The sequence below is a fragment of the Leptinotarsa decemlineata genome, unplaced genomic scaffold (assembly GCF_025532065.1).
Source record: "Leptinotarsa decemlineata unplaced genomic scaffold, Ldec_3_MD MMD2_P_RNA_scaffold_7, whole genome shotgun sequence".
In the NCBI taxonomy this organism is placed as follows: domain Eukaryota; kingdom Metazoa; phylum Arthropoda; class Insecta; order Coleoptera; family Chrysomelidae; genus Leptinotarsa; species Leptinotarsa decemlineata.
Genome location: NW_027412534.1, coordinates 663,606 through 686,936, shown reverse-complemented (window position 1 = coordinate 686,936; position 23,331 = coordinate 663,606). Strand labels below are relative to the sequence as shown.

Genomic DNA, 23,331 nt, shown 5'->3' with positions numbered 1-23,331 from the left:
TACTTTATTATATTTCCATTGGATTCACGTTCGCATTGTATCATTTCATGAGAAACATTAAAAAATCAGGATATATTATAATGAAATGATTATATATATATGTTTATTACACAAAAAACTTCTCATTCAGCAAGACGTTGTTATAACATTATTAAATCATCAATAAGCAGTGAAACATTTGAAAGTAATGCCAAAACTGTGTGTGAAGTTATCCAACATATAGGTATCAAGGTCATATATGTCATATCAAAGAACAATTTCAAATATTGATATCTCGAGAATGGAGTTTTAGGAATTATATCACGTGATTTTCAATTTCCAAATTGTTACATGAAACACGAAGTCATGCGTAACATGTGCGCACGCGCAAGATTGATTTCAAATTGTGGAGTTTTGGACTTTAGTTAATAACTTTTGGGGCAGGTTGTGTAATGCAATTTTACGAACTACTGAACTGTGTTGGTTCAGTTGCCAAGGAACTTGGAATTAGGGTTGGCCAATAATTAATGCATTTCTAACTCAATTTGCAAGCGATCGTTTAAAATGACAATTTTAAACTTCCCGCCATCAGAGTCACCAACCACAGAACGCGTCTTGTTGCATTTTACTGTCGGCTGTACGGAAGTCTGGTCGATTTTGATTCTTACATTCTTCACCTTTGGTTGCATCGCTTTTTTGATATTTTAATTTATTCAATGTCGACATTTTCTGAAAGTAATGACAAAAAAAGGTAAGTAATGCAGTTCAGATTACTGAACTGTCCACTAATCAATGACTAAAACCGACTGAACTAAAACTATTAGTTCAGTTTTAGATCATATATAGCAAATGTTTGCGAGGAATAATAATATAGCGTAGCGTAGCCTAAATGATCTAATAGTTCTGAACAGTTGGTTCCGTACCTGTCGTTCTGTGTTGTTTGTTTTCTGTACGAAGAAGTGAAGGAAAATGCAGCTCATATCATAAGTGAGTATACTAGTATATTATTTAGACACCGCCTACATTAGATATCTATAATAATTTAATACAGATTGGATTTTCATATTGATCATCTGCCATTCATTTTGAATAAGCAATTTGAATTATTTTCAGGTTCAGCTGAGAAGGCAAACATGGCCTAATCACGACAGGAAACGGAACTGTCGATTCAGGCATGGCTAAAAAGGGCGAAGAAAAGGAAGGACGTGAAATCTACGAAAAAGTTTTAATATAAAGATTTATTTTATGTTATTATTTTCAATGGATGTTTCAAATAAAAGGTTTTGAAATGTTCAATATTTTCTTGAGGCAATCTGACCTAATAAATAAAAAATAAATAATGTTCAGCCTACAGAAACGCATGACAGAAACAAATAGAACATCCTGTGAATATCTTTCTGAGCTTCTGATTATGTCCATGAAATGTTCTCAAATGGACGTCCTAAAGACATCCTGTAAATTTCCATTTGAAGACCTGGTAATGTCCTATTATGGACGTCCTAAAGACTTCCTGATTATTAACAACGGACGTTACAAAGATGTCCACGGTAAAATGGACGTTTTGAGGATGTCCTGAATGTCTAAGCGGGACGTTTTAAAAAGGTCCATAAGACATATTTGTGCTATCTGGGATATGTCTTCGCACCATCATGTCTCTGGAATTGCAAATGCTGCTTCTCAAAAGCTTGGAACGCTGTTTCGAACCATAAAACAGTACACACCTCAGCAACAGATGGCAGGATCGGGAATAGCGAGCACACTTTGAAATTATCTGATGATTTCGCTATAGAATGAAATGAAACAAAAATTATCAACAAAAGAACTCATGAAAAAATAGAAGACTCAAAGAATCCGCGTATATTCTTTCAGCAGGTGCCTGTGGAAATGGATCGTACCAGGTTGCCATTACTAGGAAGAGGGTTTGTTTTTGCCTAGTTCGAGAAATTATAAGCTAAAAGGAATTCGATTTTCAATTATGGGAAATCATCGACTTCATGTTGATGATAGACACTACCTTGCACTGACGAGTGGCCAAACAGCTCGAAACCGGTCTGCAAGTGTGCCCGTTCCAATAATTGAAAATCCATTCCGGCAGTTGTATCACCAACAGCGTATGCAGGAATAACTTCAGTGAAGAATGCTGCACTGATAACTGTCGAATATAATCCAATGCCCTTCGTAATATTAGCCAGGATAGTAGTTATTTTCTGACAATTCATTAACCTACAGTGTAGGTCAGTCAGTCTCCAAGTAAGCACACTGAATTTGTGAAATTCAAATATACCATTCGGGACTCAGGCAAACATTTATTCTCTTACATTTATTCCACAAAAATCTCTAGATAAAAAAAAGTTTTGTTGTTATTATGATCACATACAATTAAGATCATTACGTTTCCATACTTTTCAATTTTAACAATGCAAGTTTCTGTAAGCCACAGTGTATCTATACTGATATCCAAATAGAGGTTCATCTAAAGGTCAATTTTTAGTGCTCAAAATATATACTTAATGTAGTAATGTTTTTTAATACTCCTATTCCTTTGTTAGCTCGTAACAAAACAAAATGAAGTGGTTTGTGATATTTGTGTTGTTGATCATTGGTAAATTTTCACTATTTGTTCATTCTGTACTATTTCCATAACTTCATTAAGACTCCGTTATGGCAATATGATCTGGTTTGGTTTGTTACAAACCATACTAATTTGCTAACATTACTCAGACACCTTCTTCTATGGGATTTACCTGCATTTCATTGTTGAAAAACTAAAACAATGAATAATATTATTTTTGTTATAAGTACACCTGTATTATATTTCAACTGAGCTAGGACTCGAAAACTCGGTTTGTATCTATAGATCTTTTTTTTATCGACCTTCTTTGAATACTTTCACTTTCCACAGTCTGAAAAATATGAAAATTATAATGGATAATTTTATACACGTGTAGAAAAGGTAAACTTTTCAGTTCCAGTAATTTACTCAAAGTTTTTTTCACAAAGAAAACTTCATCAGTAGCTTGCATTTAATGATTTTTCTATCAAAAAAAAAGCTGAGAAATCATACAGATACTCATCATAACGTTTTGAAGGCTAAATTATGTCTTCAGAACGAGGCTGCTTATACAGATTCGCACTGAGGAACAACCAAAATTATTTTTTTTAATAATATGCGGCTGGGTATACGAGTTACTTTAGGTGAAGTGTAGGCATACAAATCAACAGTTTCTTCAGCCGTATCAGTATTTGAAATTTCGAAAGTTTCAAACTTCAAAATACCGTATATATAGTACACACCACAGGCGTAACTGACCCCTCCGACATGTAACAATGAATTTCGCCAGCCGATTGCAGTTGAATCTGATTGGCCAGCGTTAGGAGGCTTGTTTATTTCACCCAATAGATGCAAATTCACGTGGTGCTCATTCTTTGATCACACATCTGTTATTGTTTGAGTCACTTTATTTGTTGAATGGACAGAGTTTAAACTTCTGTGACATATGTCAAAGGAGTATTCAGTTCTCCATCACATTTCTTTTATATTTTTCAGTTGTGGAACATGAAAATACACAAAGGAGATCGATAAAAACTACAATTTCCTGCCTAAAAAAATCATGCTCAATTTTTTTCATATAATGATGTGGTGTTACTTGCATCATTTAAGAATCTCCTAAGATTGTGATTGTGCCTTTTTGAAATAAATTCTCATTTGAATTGAACATGACAAATCATTCGAAAAAATTTTCAAAATATTTTTGTTGAACCCCTTAGCAGTGAAACAGATTGTTCATTCATTTCTAATATTTTGAAATGTTTCTATGGTAATGCCATAACAAGTTCCAAGAAGAACATTTTCAACATCAGTCCAGAAAGGTTCATTCACAAATTCGAGAGCTGATCTGAAAAGAAAACAAGTTCTCCAAAATCTGTATTAAATGAAGTTTCGGATGATTCAGCAATTCACATTTTGACTTCAAAGAACAGTTTTGCAGATTATGACGATCTTACCTTAACTGAATTCCGAGCTAAACATCCCGGTGAGGTTTATCAAGAACCAATACCTGACACAAACTGTCCTACTTCCACTCCAAGTTGACGAAAAAGAAGTCTTAAAAGCAATCACATCATTTCGCACAGGTTCAGCAGGAGGAACAGACTCTCTCAAGACTTGATATCAAAAAGTTCTGGCTAGAAAGGTGAAAAGCTTATGCCTTCTTTGACTTCCTTGTGTAACTTTTTGCTGAGCGGTCGAAATTTGCCCTATTTTGTACGGTGCATCTTGGATAGCATGATCCATTTTGCTAAGTTCCTTCTGCTGTTTTTTTCCTACAGCAATTGAAACCTTTGGTGTTTTTGGATCTCATGCTTCTGAACTTTTGAAAAAAATAGGTAGAAGAATGACGAAATATACAGATGACAACCTTACAAAATCCTTACGACTTTCCTTGTGGTCCCACGATAAATTATATTATTAATATTAATGTTGATACTTTATAGGTGTTTACTCTGCTGAGGTATCCAAAACTGGCCCCAGAAGAGGTAAGATTCATTCATAACTGAATATATTATTACGTTCATAATGAGGATTCCGATAATGACAGCGTGAAAAATTGACATAGAGCCACCGTGTGAAAAACGGCCCACTTATATCCCCATATTGAGTCTCACGTCGTGTAAGTGCCATGAAAACTGAAATGTATCCAGGTGATCTGCTATGTCCCGCCTCATTCCAAGCGGTAGATTGGGGTGGACATTTCTGTTCTTCCCCAGCCACCGCCTTAGATTGAGGTGAGCACTTCTGTCCAGCCTCGAAATTGTTTTTTTTTGTTATTTCTGTTGTTTCATTCATGTGTGTTCCCACGAGTATCAAGGGAAGAGTTGGTCACCTCTGGCAGAGCTCCGCCCAGGTTTCGCCCAGTTCCCCAAAGGGATCGTTGGTGACCGCACATCACTCTGCGGCCATTCAGCTGTCGGCACGATTCCTTACACCTTAGCTTGGGTATGCTGGTCCATGGTGGTGTTTTGCAAAGGCTTTCAGGGAGTTTTAGTTTCCCTCACCCTACTTATTTCCGCCACTGAGCAGGAGTCCGGCGACCCCATCCGTAAGGCCACATTGGCTTCCCGGGCATGGCCCCCAGTCCTTTGGCCGTTCCCCTATCCGCCACCTGGGGATTCGCCCGATAGGTAGCCCAACCCACGGGCAAACAGGAAATACAAGATACTTTCGTATTTTGTTTCCTTAAAAATTTATTAGCGATCTGTTGCTGGTCCATTGAATTTTCAAATGATGGATGTCGAAAGCTCTGTACTAACTGGGGTGAGTGGCGGGGATCACTGTCTCTCTCTTATGGGTGTTTGACAGTCCCCCGGTGCAGACCACACGGCACTCACCCAGTAAAGTTATCGGTCAACCACCCAATCCCGCGCCTGCGGGTAACAGGCGTTGGCCGGTTTCAAGCTAGATGTGTGGGAGAGGTGTCTCGCAAGAGCCCTCGGCGGTTACTCATCCAACGCTGGAATGCGGTGCAGACTAAACGGCGTACACCCAAAAGTTGTTGATGAACCGCCCTATCCCGCACCTACACGGGTAATGGGCGCGACATCTTCGACATATGATGTGTGGTAGAGGATGCTCGAAAGAGTCCTCGACGGTTACTCATCAAACGTTGGAAAGGGAACTTTCCTAACATGAGTTCTAGGGGGGAGGTGAGTGCCCGCTCGCGGCTGGAGGCTAGCGAGCCTCATCTCCAACTGGCGTTGGCCTCTTAGGGGCAGCGGCTCCACTAGCGGGTAAAGGGGTACGGGGATGCGGTAATCCATTCATGGGTGCATTGCAGCCCCATACCGAGGCACTGGACGGCTTATGCTGTTCCGTGATCCTTGCCTGCTTCTGTACGGATCCGAGCGTTCGAGGTGTCGGGGCTCGCGGTCCTTCCGGGCTCTAGTATCCGAGTCTAGTCTTGGAGGGCACCAAGGCAGACGCTTGAGGTGTCGGACCCCGGTTGGACGGAGCTACTAGTATCCGAGCTTAGGACCCCGACCGGCCACTTCCGGGACCATATTCCCAATTGATTTGGCATGGTTGGCGGGGGCAGGTGTGCGACGCGAGCACTCTCTGGCGAAAGAAGAGCTTAGTTAACTTGTACGAACGTTCGGTCGAACGCTGCCGATGGTCCTGTCTCTTGGTTAGCCACACTAAGTAGATGTAAGGAGGCAACTCCGTGTTCGGTGAGCGGGAGGAAGCCCTGCAAAATCCTGTTGGTGTGGGGTGAGGGGCGGTACCCGCAAGGATTTCCCGAAAATCCACCCCTCCACACCCGATCGCACGCAACGCCAGGGTGCGTCTGGGGGGCCTAACCGGCCCCCCGGTGCGGTCGTAACTATGACTCCGCTGGTGAAGTATAATATCTATGGTAGATTGAAAGCGTGTCTTTTCAAGTATTGAATCCTCAAAGCACAAAAATTAGATCCATCAGCTTAATCGGCATATGTATATCATTTGACCGCGTTTTAAAAATGTGTTATAATTTCTTCCTTTTCCAGCGTTGAGGAAGATAGTGAAGAGGGCTCTGTGGGATATTGATGAAACATATTTGGTGCGGATTGAAGCAATATTAATTTCAAACTGTAAAGCAAATGGTCGTCTTGAAGTACAGGATGATCTGGAGGTGAGACATACGATGAATATCAAATACAAATTGTACAAATATGGAGTTAATTGGTTAATTACATACATACATACATACATTACATACATTACATGAATTCATTTTATCATCATTTCATCATCAACAAACATCTCATAACTTCATCAATTGTACCATATTCACTTTTGAAGGTATTAAGATAGATATTTTGGAATTAGATCGATTAACTGAAACCACCACTCTTTTTTTCGTTAACATTTCCATTTTCATAATGTCAACGTAATCAACGTAATCATGGCTCTATAATAGTCAAAACTTCGACGAAAAAAGCGATAGAGGTTTCAATTATTTCACCTATTCTCAACTAATTCTCTAATCGTTGAATTTGGTAAGGTCAAAACACAACATTCAATGATCAGAGACTGTCCCTCTATTATTTTGGTGGATTAATCCATGATAGAATTATTCTAGATTGAAGAACATTCATTTCTGAATACTCTGAACAACATCTTACATACCTTTACTATTTTTTCAGAATACATATAGCCAAATGAAACGATGTGCTGGTAGAAAAACGATATTCATTACTCCCAAAGCTGAATTCCTCGCCAATTTAGAAGAGTGCAGCAGAGAGGCTATAAGAAAAACAAGAAACTGTTTAGCCGAGGATCAAAAATATTTCCCAGAATTCATTCTGGATTTGGCTAAGTCTTATTTCACTTTCTTGTACGATGACTTCGAAATAATGAGACGTGAGTTGACAATTAATATTGGCTTCGATTTTTCCTTCATTCATCATTTGTGAAAACATTGTTCAATTGAAGATTTTTTCCTTAATGCATAAAAACGTTGAAACAGTTGAGGGCTTTGCTCTCTCAGATAGCATGAACATTCTGTTCTGTTGAATCGTCACGTAGTGGAATATTTCTAGAAATATTCATATACTAAAATCTATCCAAATCCAAGATAGAGTGGATGTAAACATTGACATGGCCTACGCACGTGATATTGAAAATCCCAAGAATTGGCCAGGGTCGTATTCAGAACCAACATCTTGTTGATCGCAAATGCTATATCATACTTAGGAAAACTTTTTTATAATAACGAGTGAAATGCACAAGTTTTGCAGTTTAACGGGAAATATGCAGATAATATGTGTAATATAAAAAGATTTTCATTGGATTTTTCACAGCGCACTCAAGCATTATATGAAAAGAGACGTAATTATTTCTTTATTGATAATTTTTATTTTATGTAAAATCAAAAGGAATATTAATCAAAATTATTCAACTGGATGAATTTGTCTCTTCATCAGTAGTGTCATCCTCACCAATCTGAATTATCAGTGGCTCGATTTGTGCCTCTATTATGTTATCAAGCTTCCACATCTTCGTCTTGACTTCTGATATCACATGCCGAACACACTTCTCCCATTTCTCCGCTGTGACTCTTTTCAAAGCCTCATCAAAAAGTACTTTGAGATCTACAAATTTGAACGTGGTGTTATGCTGAGCTACAAAATTCTTCACATTCACCCATATTAACTCGATGGGATTGAGCTCGCAGTGGTAAGGAGGCAGGCGAAGGACAATTTTGTTTTGGCCTGCTGCCATCTCATCGACTATATATTTTTGGTATTCAAGCTTGCGCTCCTTGACAATTTTTAGTAGCTGTACTCTTAGCATTGAGTATTCAAAGTTAATATTCTTTGATGGCAGCCAATTTTGGATTTCAACCTTCTTTGAAGACGTTGTCGGAATCTTCTCTAACCGTCGCGAAGGTGCATTGTCCATTACAATCACAGCATTATCCTCCAGATGGGGTAGAACTTTGGAAAACCACTGTTCGAAAGATTCACCGTTCATTTCTTCGTGATAATCTCCAGTTTTCTTCGACTCGAAACACCACAGCCCTTCAGCAACAAACCCATTCTTATTGCCGATATGACAAATAATAAGCCGTTTTCATTTACCTGAAATTATGAAGAGGTATGTAAGTAAATAAAACAAATACGAGGGTTACTTTTTATATATTGAGATTGAGGCAGGTCCTAATATGAATATAAGTTTACCTGATGGATTTGTTAATCCGGTGGATAGTCCATCTAGAAAGGCCCTCCTAGATGAGGTCACAGATTCATCGACCCATACTTTAGGGGTAGTATGATCAGCATTAACCCAGGTTTCATCCATATAATAAATTGTTTTCTGTTGTTCCCTATAATATTTAATTTTGGTCAAATACTCTCTCCTCCATGACACAATTTCCTCTTTATCCAATAATAAACTATTGCGTCCTAGTTTTTTTCATACAAAATTCAAATCTTTCAATACTTTATGGAATGTTGACCGCTTAAAACTTGGCAATAAAACATCTTCATTTATTTCTGTGAGTACTTTGTCTATCGTGGGTATCATTTCTGAAAAAGTACTCATGCACTTTCCTCCTGATTGCATGTTTATCAGCATCATCTATTGATTTTATAATGGTTTGAAGATTCTGATTTGTATTCGGTTTGGAAAATGTATGATTTTGTTTATATTCCCGTAAAACATTGTAAATCGAAGCGCAACGCACTCCAGTTTTATCGGAAACTTTCGATACGACTTCGTCGACAGTCGATATTTCAATTTCTTCCATCTCTCTCTTGAACACATTTAAAATCACTTCTTTCATCTCAACACTCAAATGTCTTTTTTTGGATCGTTTCCTGGCTGGACTCAGAGGATAGCTCACAGTGTCATCAGCAGTGTCTGTACTGGACATCTTGGAAAACAAGTTTAAACAATATTCTATAACGCACGCCACACAAACACGCAAACGACTGATTACAACTCTGTGCTGGTACCGAACTCGTACCAAGAAGGCGAATTCACCAATGAACGCTGCCCTTTCCATCTGACAATGGGCGATCACGTGAACATCACGCTTCGGTTTTGTTTTGTTTCACTCTATCTTGGATTTGGATAGACTTTAGACTACTATAAACTCATAACATTTTGAGAATATATCATACAGGGTGTTTATTTAACATGCGTCAACATTCCTTGGACTATTTATTCTAAGGATATTTTGTCTTCTGATGATTTTCGATACGGCGCTTTGTGCCGAAGATACGGAACAAAAAAAATTGACTATAACAATTTACTACCAAAAATTAAATGTAATGTTTCTTAATCTGCAAGAACTGTTGGTAGGTTTTTGAATAAAGGAATAAGGAAAGATATTCTGCCAGCGGGAGTTGTTTAACAGACAAACTCGGAAGTAGTTACTGAAAGTTGTCAACTTTTGAGAGAGACTTGTCATTATATATTATACTTGTATATAAATCCCAGAACGTAAGCTAAGCTTTCAAGTTTTCATTGAACTTCGACAAGAAGGAGATTAAGGTTGCTGTATTTAGTGTATTTCTTGATATTGAAGGGGCATTTGACAATGCACTACCTAAATCTATAGGATCGTCTCTGGCTAGGAAAGGTATAGAATCGACCATAACTGGCTGGATCCATGTCATGCTTGTGAACAGAACTGCAACTACGACTCTTCAAGGCGAGGTTCAGGGTCACCAGGGGCTGCTCTCAGGGTGGGCTACTATCTCACCTTCTGTGATCGCTCCTGATGGATAGTCTGATTGATACCCTCGACAGAAGAAAAGTACATCTGCAAGCGTATGCAGATGACCATATCATCTTGGCAAGGTTCACGTCGGTAAGGGTAGCTGGTAATATTCACCAAAGCACGTAGGACGTTGTTCAGAGTTGGTGCCTGAGGGAGCAGATGTCTGTCAACCCCAGCAAAACTGTGATAATCCTCTTCACCAGGAGGAGAAAATTGGACGATGTAACGCCACTTTCCCTCAACAGTGAGCCATTTGGAATGGAGGTGAAATATCTTGGCATTATCCTTGATAAAAAACTCAGCTGGAACGCTCACTTGGGAAAAGTTTCACACAAAGCCAGACTGTATCTATGGACATGTGGAAGGATTTGTGATAAAACTTGGGGTTTAGGTCCCAAACAAATCCATTGGATTCATGTGATGATTGTCAGACCATTGATCACGTATGGTGCAATTGCTAGGTGGCCGAAGGCTTTACAGAAAACGGCCCAAGCGAAGCTCTCTGGCTCACAGAGACAGGCTTGTCTGGCCATCAGTACCATACCGTCAGCGGCCATGGAAATCCTTCCACATCTAGCTCCTCTCCACGTTTTTCTGGAAAGAGAGGCTGAATGGACTGCATACAGACTTGTGCACATTGCCAATCACTTTCATGCAGAGTTCAAAAGACTGTTGACACTGGAAGTCACAACATTTTGGAAATGACCCCTGATTTTATGCCTCCAACTGTCAACTACCAACGGCCTTATAAAGTACTGTTCCCGAGTAGAGAGGACTGGATCCTCCGGGAGAAGGAAATATTGAGAGCAGATAGTTGTTGGTTCGCAGATGAATCAAAAACACCTTCCGGTTCTGCTGCAGGTGTTTTTAGTCACAGTCCCAAGACAGAGATATAAACCTGCCTAGGAACTTATGCGACTGTATTTCAAGTGGAAATTTACGCGGAGATATTAGAAGAATCCAACCTCATACACAAATCAATGAAAATATTCTCGGACAGTCATGCGGCGTTGGAAGCTCTTAGCTTCTACCGAGAAATTGCCAAAAACGACTTTTCTCGGTAGGAAGACTCAACAGATTGTCTCTGGTGTGGATTACTGACCACACTGGCCTGGAAGGCAATGAGGCTGCTGACTCCCTTACAAAGGAGGGTGCTGCAAGCAGCTTCATCGGACCAGAACCTGTCATTGGCATCGCTTTGGGCTTTGCCAAACAAACACTTAACACCTGGATGGCAAGAAGATTTATGGACTTCTGGCAGAATCTTCCAGGATTGGCACCCTCCAAGGCGTTTATTCACCCTTCGAAGCTTGATACCAAACAGTTGTTGGACTACAGAAGGGATGAACTACGATGTCTAACAGACCTTTTTACAGGTTTACAGGTTCTTAGAGTTCGGCAGATCCGTACTTTTACCATCTAACCTTAAAGACCACTCACCATACAAACTAATCGGTTAAAAAGCTGAGTTTATTTGGTCGAGTGTAAATAGGTGTGAGCCACAATAAACCCTTGCGGGTTGCGATGGAGGGTCGAATAGACCCACCCTCTCTAGACCTAACCTAACCCAATCGACTGTTTTTATTTATCAATGAAAACAAGTACCACTATCAAAATTACAGAGTGAGCGATTCGTCTGTTTCATTTCATAGTGTTTTCTATTTTCTGTATGCATCAAACACGTCTGATGACTTTTAATAATAATAATAATATGTCTTTATTCACACTTAATCATAATACGATAATACAATAATATATCCCATAATAGTGTGTAAGGGCGGAATTCAGTATCCAAGGATACTGGTGACTGCTCTTCCATTCAACCCTTAAAACAAAACTAAAGAGAACGAGAAAAGAGAGAAAAAAAAATAAGAGAAGAGAAAACAAATCTGAATCTAGAGGTTCACAGGCTTTACAAGTGTAACTCGAAGTCACGAAAAAATATATATTATTTGCAAATCAAAAATAATAGTAATATAAATGTTTTAACTGCGTGAATGAGAATCAGATTAATGCTAGGGTGCTAACAGTAATTAGATCATGAAGGTTCCAAAGGGAGTGATAAAAACAAAACAAGAAAACAAAGGGAGAGGCTTGAAGACAGAAAACACATCAATTATTATTGATCAGACTTTTAACTCTTGCTTTCGTGGCACAACACTTATATTTGAAGTCTATCCTCAAATAACATGTTTCTCAGTGAGTACTTGAAAACAGATTTATTCATGGTTTTTAACGAGTCAGGAATGACATTATAGATCTTTGTTATATTATAAAGAAACGATCTTTGGCATAGTGAAGTATGGTGTATTGGAGGGGTAAGGCGGTATCGATATCTGGTATGAAATGCGTGAACGTCGTGTCTGAATAAAAGTTTGTTGTATAAGTAAATAGGTACTTTCGTTTGAATTACATTATGTATAAAACAACTTGTCTGTAGTAACCATCTTTGTTTCATAGTTAACCAATTCGATTCTTTAATTTTATTAGAAATTGAATTACGTTTCCTTATTCCATAAATGAACCGGGCACATGCATTTTGAACAATCTGAATACGATTTTGATCGTGATTGGTTAAACTAGAGTAATACACCATATTTGCAAAGTTAAAGTGGCTCAACACTAAGGTTTCACACAATATCTTTTTTGTTTTAACATCTAAAATTTTTGAAAAATTTGATACCAGTTTGAGGTTACAATATGCATTTTTGATGCATTTCGTTACATGTGCACTGAACCTCAACTCTGTGTCCAGAACTACACCTAAGTTTCTTGTTGAGCTCACGGCTTCAATGTCTTCTGTACCAATTTTGATGTTAATTTGATCAAGTTCATTCTTGTTGTTCCTGTTACCAAAAATTAATAACTTGGACTTGACAGGATTAATTAGCAGACAGAATTTGGTTATAGTTTCAAAATAAACAAACACCTCGTCAGTGAGTTATTTCATTATAATTTCATTGGCACCTCTTACAACATTGAAAAATGTCATAAATGTTATGAAGTTTGTGGCAGGTACATGTTATGAAATGCTTTCCTGAAAGAAAATACAATCACATTCGAAACGTTGTCAAGTAACAATTGTTTTCCTAAGGGATGTTAATCCTGTTACCCGACAAACTATTCTAGGAAAAAGTTATTGGTATAAAGAAATATTTACAAAATATTCATAATGGTTGAAAATATATATCTATATCAATATCTCTTTTTTTGTTTCAGTTGATCTGCCTTCATGTGTTCGTTCCTCCCAGAATTCAGATGCTCAAAGAGAATATATACAATGTTTGACAGATGCTGTTGCCCAAACTCATTATACCTGGATAATCCCATCTTCAAAAAGGTCTTTCTGCGAGTAAGTTGGATTCCTGCTTTCTTTTAATTTTATTAACAACCACAGTATAGAGAATACATTAATACGATAAACGATGTGTTTCAGGAAATTCACAGTAATTTAATTTATTAGCCTCGACAGCGAACGATGGTCTTGCCTCCCAACATGATATTCACAGTTTGTTTATGGACGAATTTTATGAAATGCAAACAATCCACACGCAGCTTTTTTCTACATTGAGTAACTCGCCAAATGTTTCTTCTGTCATTAGTAAAAATGTCAAATCACCCAAAATTGAATTGCCAAAGTTCAGTTGAGAACCAAAGAGTTGGCTAACTTTCATAGACACCTACGATTCCCTCATTCATTGAAATAGTTCACTAACTCACATTGATAAATTTAATTATCTCATTTCTTCTTTCCAAAATTAACCTCTAGCTCTTGTTGAACGTTAACTGCTCAAAATTATTCAAATGCTTACAATATCTGAAACAGAGATATAAAAATAAGCTTTAAATTGCAACTATCGCTCGTTATAAAATTTATCAAATGTTTTTCACGAAATTTTGTCATTGCTTGACAATTTAGGTTATGAAGTTATCAATTGGGACTTTTCTTTATTTAACATGCTCATAGATCGTTTAGATTCTGCCACGGTTACTACTTTTGAATTAGAATGTGGATCTGATTTGCATCAAGGCTTTTATTATGCCACTTTAGTTATACAAAAAATCAAAAAAATTCAAACTGAGAAGTGTTCTACTTTCTTCCTATAGTTGAAACTATTTTTTCTTTGTTTGTTTGAAGGTGATTGACAATGTTTCATGATGAATTTCACTAGTTCAGACTTCCATTGTCTACTATATAAAATGATTTGAAATCCCTGAAACAACTAAAAAAGAAGAATTGAAAATGAATAGCTGAAAATAACAATTATATTAACCAAAATAAACCTGAATTGAAATAATAGTGAAATAAAATACAAGTAAAAATAGAACAATTGAATAAATAAAAATAAAGAAATGAAAGAATAAAATAAAAATAAAAGGTGGAGAGATTCCAAGTCACGTTAGTTCACGACGGCATTGAATGTTCGCATTGCCGAGCACAAGAGACACACACGGCGAGGTGAAACCAGCAAATCAGGAATAGCAGACCAAGTTTGGACCCATCAACACAACATCGAGTGGTCCCAAGCTGAGATCTTGCACAGAGAGGAACATTGGTTTAGGAGAAAATTCAAGGAAGCCGCATACATGTTGTCCAACAACGTATTCAGCCAAGCCAGCGTAGAAATACACAACATATGGAAACCCATCATCAAGCGAAAAATGGCCAACTCCCGCCAAAACGGTCATCTTCCACGGAACCAGTGAAGCGGAAAATGGAAAGCGGGGATAAGTGAAAGTACTCGAACGACCTATAAATAGTCATCTCTCGAAGGAATCAGTCCAGTCATCACCCGAAGACGATTGTAGATGCTTACAATCGAAACGTCGTGAACTAACGTGACTTGGAATCTCTCCACTTTTTATTTTTATTTTCTTCTTTCATTTCTTTATTTTTATTTATTCAATTGTTCTATTTTTACTTGTATTTTATTTCACTATTATTTCATTTCAGGTTTATTTTGATTAATATAATTATTTAGTTATTTTCAGCAATTAATTTTCAATTCTTCTTTTTTAGTTGTTTCAGGGATTTCAAATCATTTTATATAGTAGACAATGGAAGTCCGAACTAGTGAAATTCAATATTTTTTCTTTGTTACAGCAAAATTCTTCCTGCGACCAAATGTTTCACCGAAATTATTAAGAATTATTGTCAAGATAGTGAAAATCTCAGGAAATTCAGAAATGACTATATAGGAGCTATAGAAGTTCCTTGTGGAATAAAGAAGTAATGTACATAATTACAATCGATGGTCATTTATCGTGGTGATTTATATTGTTCCAATATTACAGGATGTATTCAGGTTTTTTTGTTAGTAAAAATGAATAAATTTTGCTGAGGTTGTCGATGTCTGTCTTTTTGTTGATATTTTTTCCTTCAACTGTATTGCCAAATATGCGGCAAACTAACTGACCATTATCAGACAACAAGTATAGGTGAGGCACCAGTCAATCTAATAATAACACTGATGATCTTCAAACTTGACTCAACATCTGACGTAAGCACCAAACTCTTACGAAGGTTTGAAAGAGATGAATACTTCAATATAGCAGACCACTATTCAAATCTTCATGCAGTCATTGTTCACTGTGGTTCTGGCGTAGAGTCTGGTAATTATTACACATTGGTCAAAGACGAAACAGACTGGTCTAAGTTTGACGATAGTCGTGTCGCTAAATATTCTGGCGATATCTTGAATTGGAGTCTCTGGAGACACCCTACATTTCAATCTATGAAAGAGAGGAGATTGGCAGATCAAGTTCTCCAGATGATGTGGTGCTGCAGGTTTTTCCGGGTTTTCTTGCAGCTGAAAAAGCAAATGCGCCACTGGGGATTATTCAAGTCGCCCCGGAGCGCCAATTAATTTTTGTTGTTGTTGTTTCATTCAGAAGACCCCATATAAATGAGGATTCTCATCACTCCAAAATCGACACGGATATTCCTATCCGTGAAAACTTCAGATTTCATATTCGATAACTTAACGGGGAGATGAGGTCAACTAAGAAGAAGGAGAACTCAGATAAAACTCAACAACATGTAAGTAGTAGGTAGTAGAGAGTTTATGGACTACTCTATCTCTGAACACGTAACGAATACCATTTTACCAGTATAGTAAGAAGTGAGTTGAGCAAGGTCAACAAACTTCTGAACACGTAACAACACACCTAGATAATGACAAATGAGATTTTGTCGAAACGTCGGTGAAATTAGAGATAATATCATATACACGGATCTACCCGGATAAACCAGTTCAGCATATTCCTATCCGTGAAAACTTCAGATTTCATATATATATATATATATATATATATATATATATATATATATATATATATATATATAAATCGATTCAATTCGTGAGGTTGCAGTCAATAGCTGGGCTGTTACAAAGAAAACTCTTTGTTATATGTCAAGCTTTCGGTATATTTCACACCTTCGTCAGGACAATAACGTGAGAATAAAATATAAAATGGTTCAAAAACAGATAGAAAAACATTAATGAATGACAGTTGATAAAAATTTTTATTTTTATCAACTGTCATTCATTAATGTTTTTCTATCTGTTTTTGAACCATTTTATATTTTATTCTCACGTTATTGTCCTGACGAAGGTGTGAAATATACCGAAAGCTTGACATATAACAAAGAGTTTTCTTTGTAACAGCCCAGCTATTGACTGCAACCTCACGAATTGAATCGATTTATAGTTAATCCAGTCACTAATCATTCTGTTATATATATATATATATATATATATATATATATATATATATATATATATATATATATATATATATATATATGTTGAACTAAAGTGTATGTTCAAACTTTACTTTTTTGTAGGTGTTTTAATATTCACATTTTACATTTCTATACTTACATTTGAATGAATTTGTCACAAGCTTGGTCCACAAAATTTATTCTTAATGACAATAGAGTATTATTATTATTATCACCGTAGTGTGCGCTGGTCAGGCTCTATCCCCCGAAGCCCCGATACATTCGTGAGAGCGCGCCAGCATTATCAACCAATGACCACTCATCACACCGTGGGGTGAGTGATCATTGGGTCCGATAATCATGTGCCCTGAGCAAGCGCAGTGAGCCAAGAATGATAGCCTTCTGCATCTGTGCGGCTAAGATTTCTGCCTTAGTGCGGCAAGCCGGTTTGATTTTAAGATTCGAGAGTAGAGAGGACATCATTCCACCAAGGATTTCAATAATCAGAACAACCATCTTGACAGAGTGATCTGGATAGAGTCTGCAGAGTTCGAAGAGAAAATCTCGATATTTTATCCGTGTTTCCTCCTCTTTTCTGACGATATTCGTCTCGCCAGGAGCTGAAGACTTCACGAAAACTGGTGGTCGAGAAGGACCACATCAGGCCTATTAGCTTGTATGAGCCTGAGGGTAAGGAACGAATAGTTTCCGACTTCACCCCACTCGACCTGAGAAAAGCGAACGTCAGGCGTTTTGATAAGCCAAGGTCTCCAATGTTATTGAAGAAGACCCCATGCAGTGGCTTATCCTTGTGTTTTCGCAGAAGTAAGAGGCTTTAATCAGAGGTTTTTATCTGAGCTGCCCTAAGATGCTCCAGTTCCTGCTCTCGCATGGTCACGAACCATGCAGAGAAGGGGATCCGAACTCCTGACGACTTTACAGGCTGTATCCAGTACCATTCTGTCATGTAGACACTCCAAACTCAAAAGTCCACGGCCTCCCTGTTGTCGGGGGAAGTACAACCGTGGAACGGACGATTTGGGATGCAAACTCCTGTAGAGATGCATCATTTTTCGGGTCTTTACGTCGAGTTGATACAACTCCTCCCGAGTCCACTTCACTACTCCAAACGAGTAGAGTAAGATTGGAACGGCAAGCATATTTGTTGCAGCAACTTTGTTCTTCCCCGACAGTTCCGATGACCAGATCTGTCGAAGTTCGTGCTGATATTTGCCCCGGAGAGAGTTTTTCACTGTTATTAATAATAATAATTTATTAAATCATTCATGGTCAAAATGTAATAAAGGATACGTCGACATCATACATACATAAAAATCTTTACAAAACGTATGATACAATGAATAAATACATGAAAGTGTCACACAAACACAAGGAAAAAAAGAAGAAAAAATAAAGTATATTGAATATAGATATTCAGCGATATTGTAAAAAGAACCGTTAATTAAGAATTTTTTCAGGATTTGTTTGAAATTCATTTCTTCATTTTCCCTTTTTATGTAATCGGGAAGATTATTAAAAAGCTTTGCTCCTACGTAGGATGGACTGTTCTCATATATATTAGTTGAATGTTTTTCCAACCTAATGAAGTTGCCATTTCTTGTTGGATATGTATGAAAATCTGAATTGCGGAGATGATTGTGTAAACGTTTTCTAAAATTCAGAATAATTTTGTATATATATATATATATATATATATATATATATATATATATATATATATATATATATATATATATATATATATATATGCAGGATATAGGCAAAATTTTATTTCTGATAAAATGCATCTAATTTGTAAATCAAACGCAATACTCTCTTTTGGCCAACAAAAATGTTATTTATAGATATGGAGCAACACCATACAGCGATATTGTATGAGATGTGAGAATAAATTACGGCATAATAAACATTCAAAAGCTAATCAGTACTGAGTGTGGATGAAAGTTGCCGTATAACATAATAACCACAGTTCACTTTCTTTCTGACTTGACTCACAACTGACTCCCAATGGATTGTTACTATCAACATAGGTACCAAGGAATTTAGTATTGTTTGACGAAATCACATCACGGCTACTTACTCTGACTCGAAAATCGGTAATTTTCCTGGCAGTTCTAGAGTAGAACTGCGTCAAAACAGTTTTACTGGTGTTTACAACCGAGGAGTTTTCGCGGCACCAATCTGTCATTGCGAAAGAGAGAGAACTCATTGAGTTTAACTTTAAGTTCCTCCGGGCTTTCAGCATCTGCAACAAGTGTTGTGTCGTCTGCATATAAAATTATTCGGTTTGTATTCACATGTTTTGGCATATCATTGATGAAAAGTAGGAACATCAGAGGTCCCAAAATGGATCCCATATTCATTACTGTATGACTGTGATTGGCAGTCATCATATTTCACGCACATCTTTCTGAGAGTCAAATATGACTCCAGCCCTGAAAGTACATTTCCTCTAAATCCTAGCGAAAATAACTTACTCAGGATTATATCATGATTGATGATATCAAATGCCTTGGATAGGTCGAGAAAAAGAGCACCCACGTACTTGTTCTTATCAAGGGCATCATAGACATAATCAAAAAACTCGTTTAAAGCACTTTCGGTCGACTTACCCGGCCAAAAACCGTGTTGAACATTGAATTTCAATTTCATTTCATTTCAATGTTTATATAGAGTTACTTATTTTCAAATTGATTACTTCCTTCCTTTCTTTGGAAGATTCTCTCATCCATTTTTTTTTGTATCAGATGGAGTAGTAGAAAGCCAAAAACTTTCTTTCCCAAAAATTAATCACTCCTAAAAATATAACCCTTTCAAATCAAATAAGATTCCTCATGGCTGGGATTAAATCAAATAGGTGAATGAATGTCATTACGATGTCATCGATGACATAAGCAGATCAAGTTCATTCCGTGACATTCAAAATCGTAATTCATGAATGAAGTGTGTGTATTTTCTTTAATGTTATACAATTTGGTACTGAAGAGCCTTGGGGCAAGTGTCTTAAGGCGAAACACGGTGTATACCAGTTAGGGTGACAGTGTTCCATGTGAATACAATTTATTACCATTCATTCAAAGTAGAACTCATGTGAATGATATCTGATTCTTATTCCTCAACAAATGTTCGATATACAAACTGAATAGAGAAAAGTATCTTCTGTATAATTCAGTGTTCATATAGAAGTATTTGTTTCGAAAGAATTTTTTTCTTTCGTGTAATTCAATGTTTATATGAAAGTAGCTGTTTCAGGAGGACTTTCTTTCAGTTTGTGTCTGAAAGTTACTTCTTTGCATGATCTACACATCCATGTATAGAGTTACTTATTTTCAAATTGATTACTTCCTTCCTTTCTTTGGAAGATTCTCTCATCCATTTTTTTTGTATCAGATGGAGTAGTAGAAAGCCAAAAACTGGTTATTATGTTGCTATTATGTTGTCATGTTGTTACCTCTTGTGAGTGGCGTTGTTCCACCCCGAGGTACGTCTCTCCGGCATCCAGATGATGTAGGATGCTTCCATCTACGAGCTGCACATCCCCTCCGTAGTCCCCGCATCGTCCTCTTTTGAGATGGACCATTGCTATCCCGAATTTCATACATTATCATTATTATTATTATTATTAAACGTGTTTGTGTCGTACATTTCTTCTTAAATGATTATCATCGAACATACGGGCAGCAGCTCTAGCACTATTTCCATTCTGGTAGTATAAACTCACTATTTCAATCCTTTCTCGAAACGAATAAACCATTGCTTCTCAAGAATTTACAAAAACAGAAACACCAATTGTAACTTCACCTGTTAGGTAATCGTTGCTGTAGAATGAGACAAATAAAAATGAAGAAAATATCGAATTGAAACTTAACTAGGCAAAATAAGACTTTTTTGAAGTATACTTCATACTTTCATACACCTATGACACCTAGGTAACATATTGTACAGAAGTTCATCCAGGTTGGCTCGTTTTCAACTCAAATAATTTTCAGGTTCCAAACTATGAGCTTCAGACCATGATGTATTCTGCTTCGTTGAAATCCGTTAATCTCAGAACATCTGATAATGCAAAACAATTGATCCTTACTTTGGGGATGAGGTAGGGAAAGTTAGATCAAAAGTGAATATGTCAAAATGAGCTCCCCTGTATACTATTGTTGAGGTGTTTTTTTTATTCTTCCTGAAAATCATTGTTCCAAAAGTGATTCAGGGTGGCTCGTTTAAAATGGAAGGCACTGTATAAGCGTTCTTGGTATCAATGACGAATTCTCTAGGAATGGTTCATTTATAAATTCCAGAATTTTGCTTAGTTCATTTGCGAATTATCTATGATACAAAAAGTACAGAAAAGTGGAAGCGTTTTCATCGAAACTTAGTCAGCATCAATTAAAGATTCCTATTTTGGTATAATGTTGAGAAAGTTATCCAGTGGCTTACCCTAATTAATGGCAGTAACTTGTTTGAGTAATAGATACGAAACAGCTTTATTGTTTATACTTACTTACATGTATTTACCGCTACGTAATCTCTCAAAACAGTTCTGAGATAAAAGTTCATAACCTTATTCGATAACTAAACAGAAAAGTTATTAGTTTGACCTTATCCCAGACTCGATTTGAACGAACAACATCCAGTTGTAGTTCGTAATTTGTACGAGTCATTAGGTTTTAAATTCGGGTTCCAGTTTCCAATATGAAGTGTCCCGTATTTATTTTGTTGCTATTAGGTGAGTTGAGAACACGACTGATTTGAAATTAAGAAGAAAAAATGAAAAACGTCATGTTAAAAACTATAAATAATAAACCCACCTCGCGTCACGTATGTAATAATATGGATCATGAAAAGCTTTCACAAAACTTTCCAGATTACATATGTGATGGATTCGGCCAATACTTGATGAAAATTCATAGCATATTCATAACTTTTATTTTCTGGAGTGACAAGAAATATGTTTTTTACAAATCAAAGAAAATCTTGAACATTGAAGTAACAGTTGAAGTAACTATTTGTCAGTTGTTTACCTCAAAAGTTGATGTATTTTGAAAAAGACTTCATTGTGAGATTTTCACTAGAACAGATTAACAAATCCGCAACACGTGTTCCGCTGCACACTAGCTTTTTCAAGCGTGTTCACTAACAAGCTGAATTCTACATACATTGTGATTTATATATCTTTTTTGAGATATTACTATCTACCTAGAAACTAATAATATTCTAGGAACTAATTGATGACTGTTATACCTGAGTTTAACGAACATTCATACCTGAGTTCAATGACTAGGTCGACTAATTATCTCACAATAAAGTGTGAATGTGATGAAAATCTATGATAATGTATTTTGAAAAACAAGTATCGACCAACTCTATCTTATATTTTGAAGTTAATAAATATAACAGTCTATTTAATAAATATAATAAAATATATTCAATAAATACAAAACAAAGTCACCTTCACAAGAAACAGAACACACTACGCCTATGCAGATAAAAACGCTTGATAATGAAGAAACCTAATGACTAGTTATGGCATTTTAAGGACGCACATATTTATAAAAGACCTGTGAAGTGTTGATCAGTTTTCCGATGTTTCAAAGTATCTAACGAAACTGGTTCACCTATTCGCTTGTACATCCTATCGATAAGCAGAAGCAATTTCGTTACGGGGGGCTAATTTTATGGAATCACCTTATTATAATTATATAATTATTATTATATTATTATTATATTATATAATTATTATAATTATTTACAATGGCGATGCATAGACAATAAAAATGACCCCGGTAAGAATTTAGTTCTAACATTTAACATTTTTGCCGTTAGCTCTCAGTTCAATTTGTATATGAGTTACCTTCAATTGAAAATTGTTATACTATATAAACCTGAAACAAGTAATAAAAATAAAAAATTAAAAAAAATAGCTGAAAACAATTATATCAAGCAAAAAAAGACCCTGAAATGAAATTACAGTGGAATAAAATACAAGTAAAAATAGAGCAATTGAACAAAAAATAAAGATATGAAATTAAGAGATTTCAAGCCAAGTTACTTCACGACGTTTCGATTGTAAGTATCCACAATCGTCTTCGGGTGATGACTGGACTGATTCCTCCATGAGCTGACTATTTATAGGTCATATGAGTACTTCCACTTATCTCCGCTTTCCTCTTTCCGCTTCACCGGTTCAGCGGGAGATGACCGTTTGGCGGGAGTTGGCCATTTTTCGCTTGATGATGGGTTTTCATATGTTGCACATCACTACGCTAACTTGTCTGAATACATTGTTGGACAACATGTATGCGGCTTCTTCGAATTTCCTCCTGAACCAGTGTTCCTGCTTGTGTATGA

General features: G+C 36.7%; 2 protein-coding genes and 1 long non-coding RNA gene across 3 annotated transcripts in view; all 3 read left to right on the top strand.

Moving 5' to 3' along the window:
* The first annotated feature begins 921 nt into the window (after nt 1-921).
* On the top strand, nt 922-1,269 carry LOC141480372 (uncharacterized). The gene is made up of 2 exons (XR_012464299.1): nt 922-966; nt 1,093-1,269. It is a non-coding gene; the product is annotated as an uncharacterized lncRNA (long non-coding RNA).
* Nucleotides 1,270-2,467: 1,198 nt separating this feature from the next.
* On the top strand, nt 2,468-15,592 carry LOC111508659 (uncharacterized). The gene is made up of 6 exons (XM_074170163.1): nt 2,468-2,581; nt 4,474-4,515; nt 6,520-6,644; nt 7,159-7,375; nt 13,461-13,593; nt 15,346-15,592. Exons 1-6 carry the CDS (start codon nt 2,545-2,547, stop codon nt 15,473-15,475), a joined length of 684 nt encoding a protein of 227 aa, XP_074026264.1. The 5' UTR covers nt 2,468-2,544; the 3' UTR covers nt 15,476-15,592.
* Nucleotides 15,593-21,549: 5,957 nt separating this feature from the next.
* LOC111508663 (uncharacterized) overlaps nt 21,550-23,331 on the top strand; it is a 51,900-nt gene continuing 50,118 nt past the window's right edge. Inside the window, exon 1 of the mRNA XM_074170161.1 lies at nt 21,550-21,709. Coding sequence (XP_074026262.1) covers nt 21,676-21,709 — 34 coding nt within the window. The 5' untranslated portion in view covers nt 21,550-21,675. The remainder of the gene's footprint in view (nt 21,710-23,331) is intronic.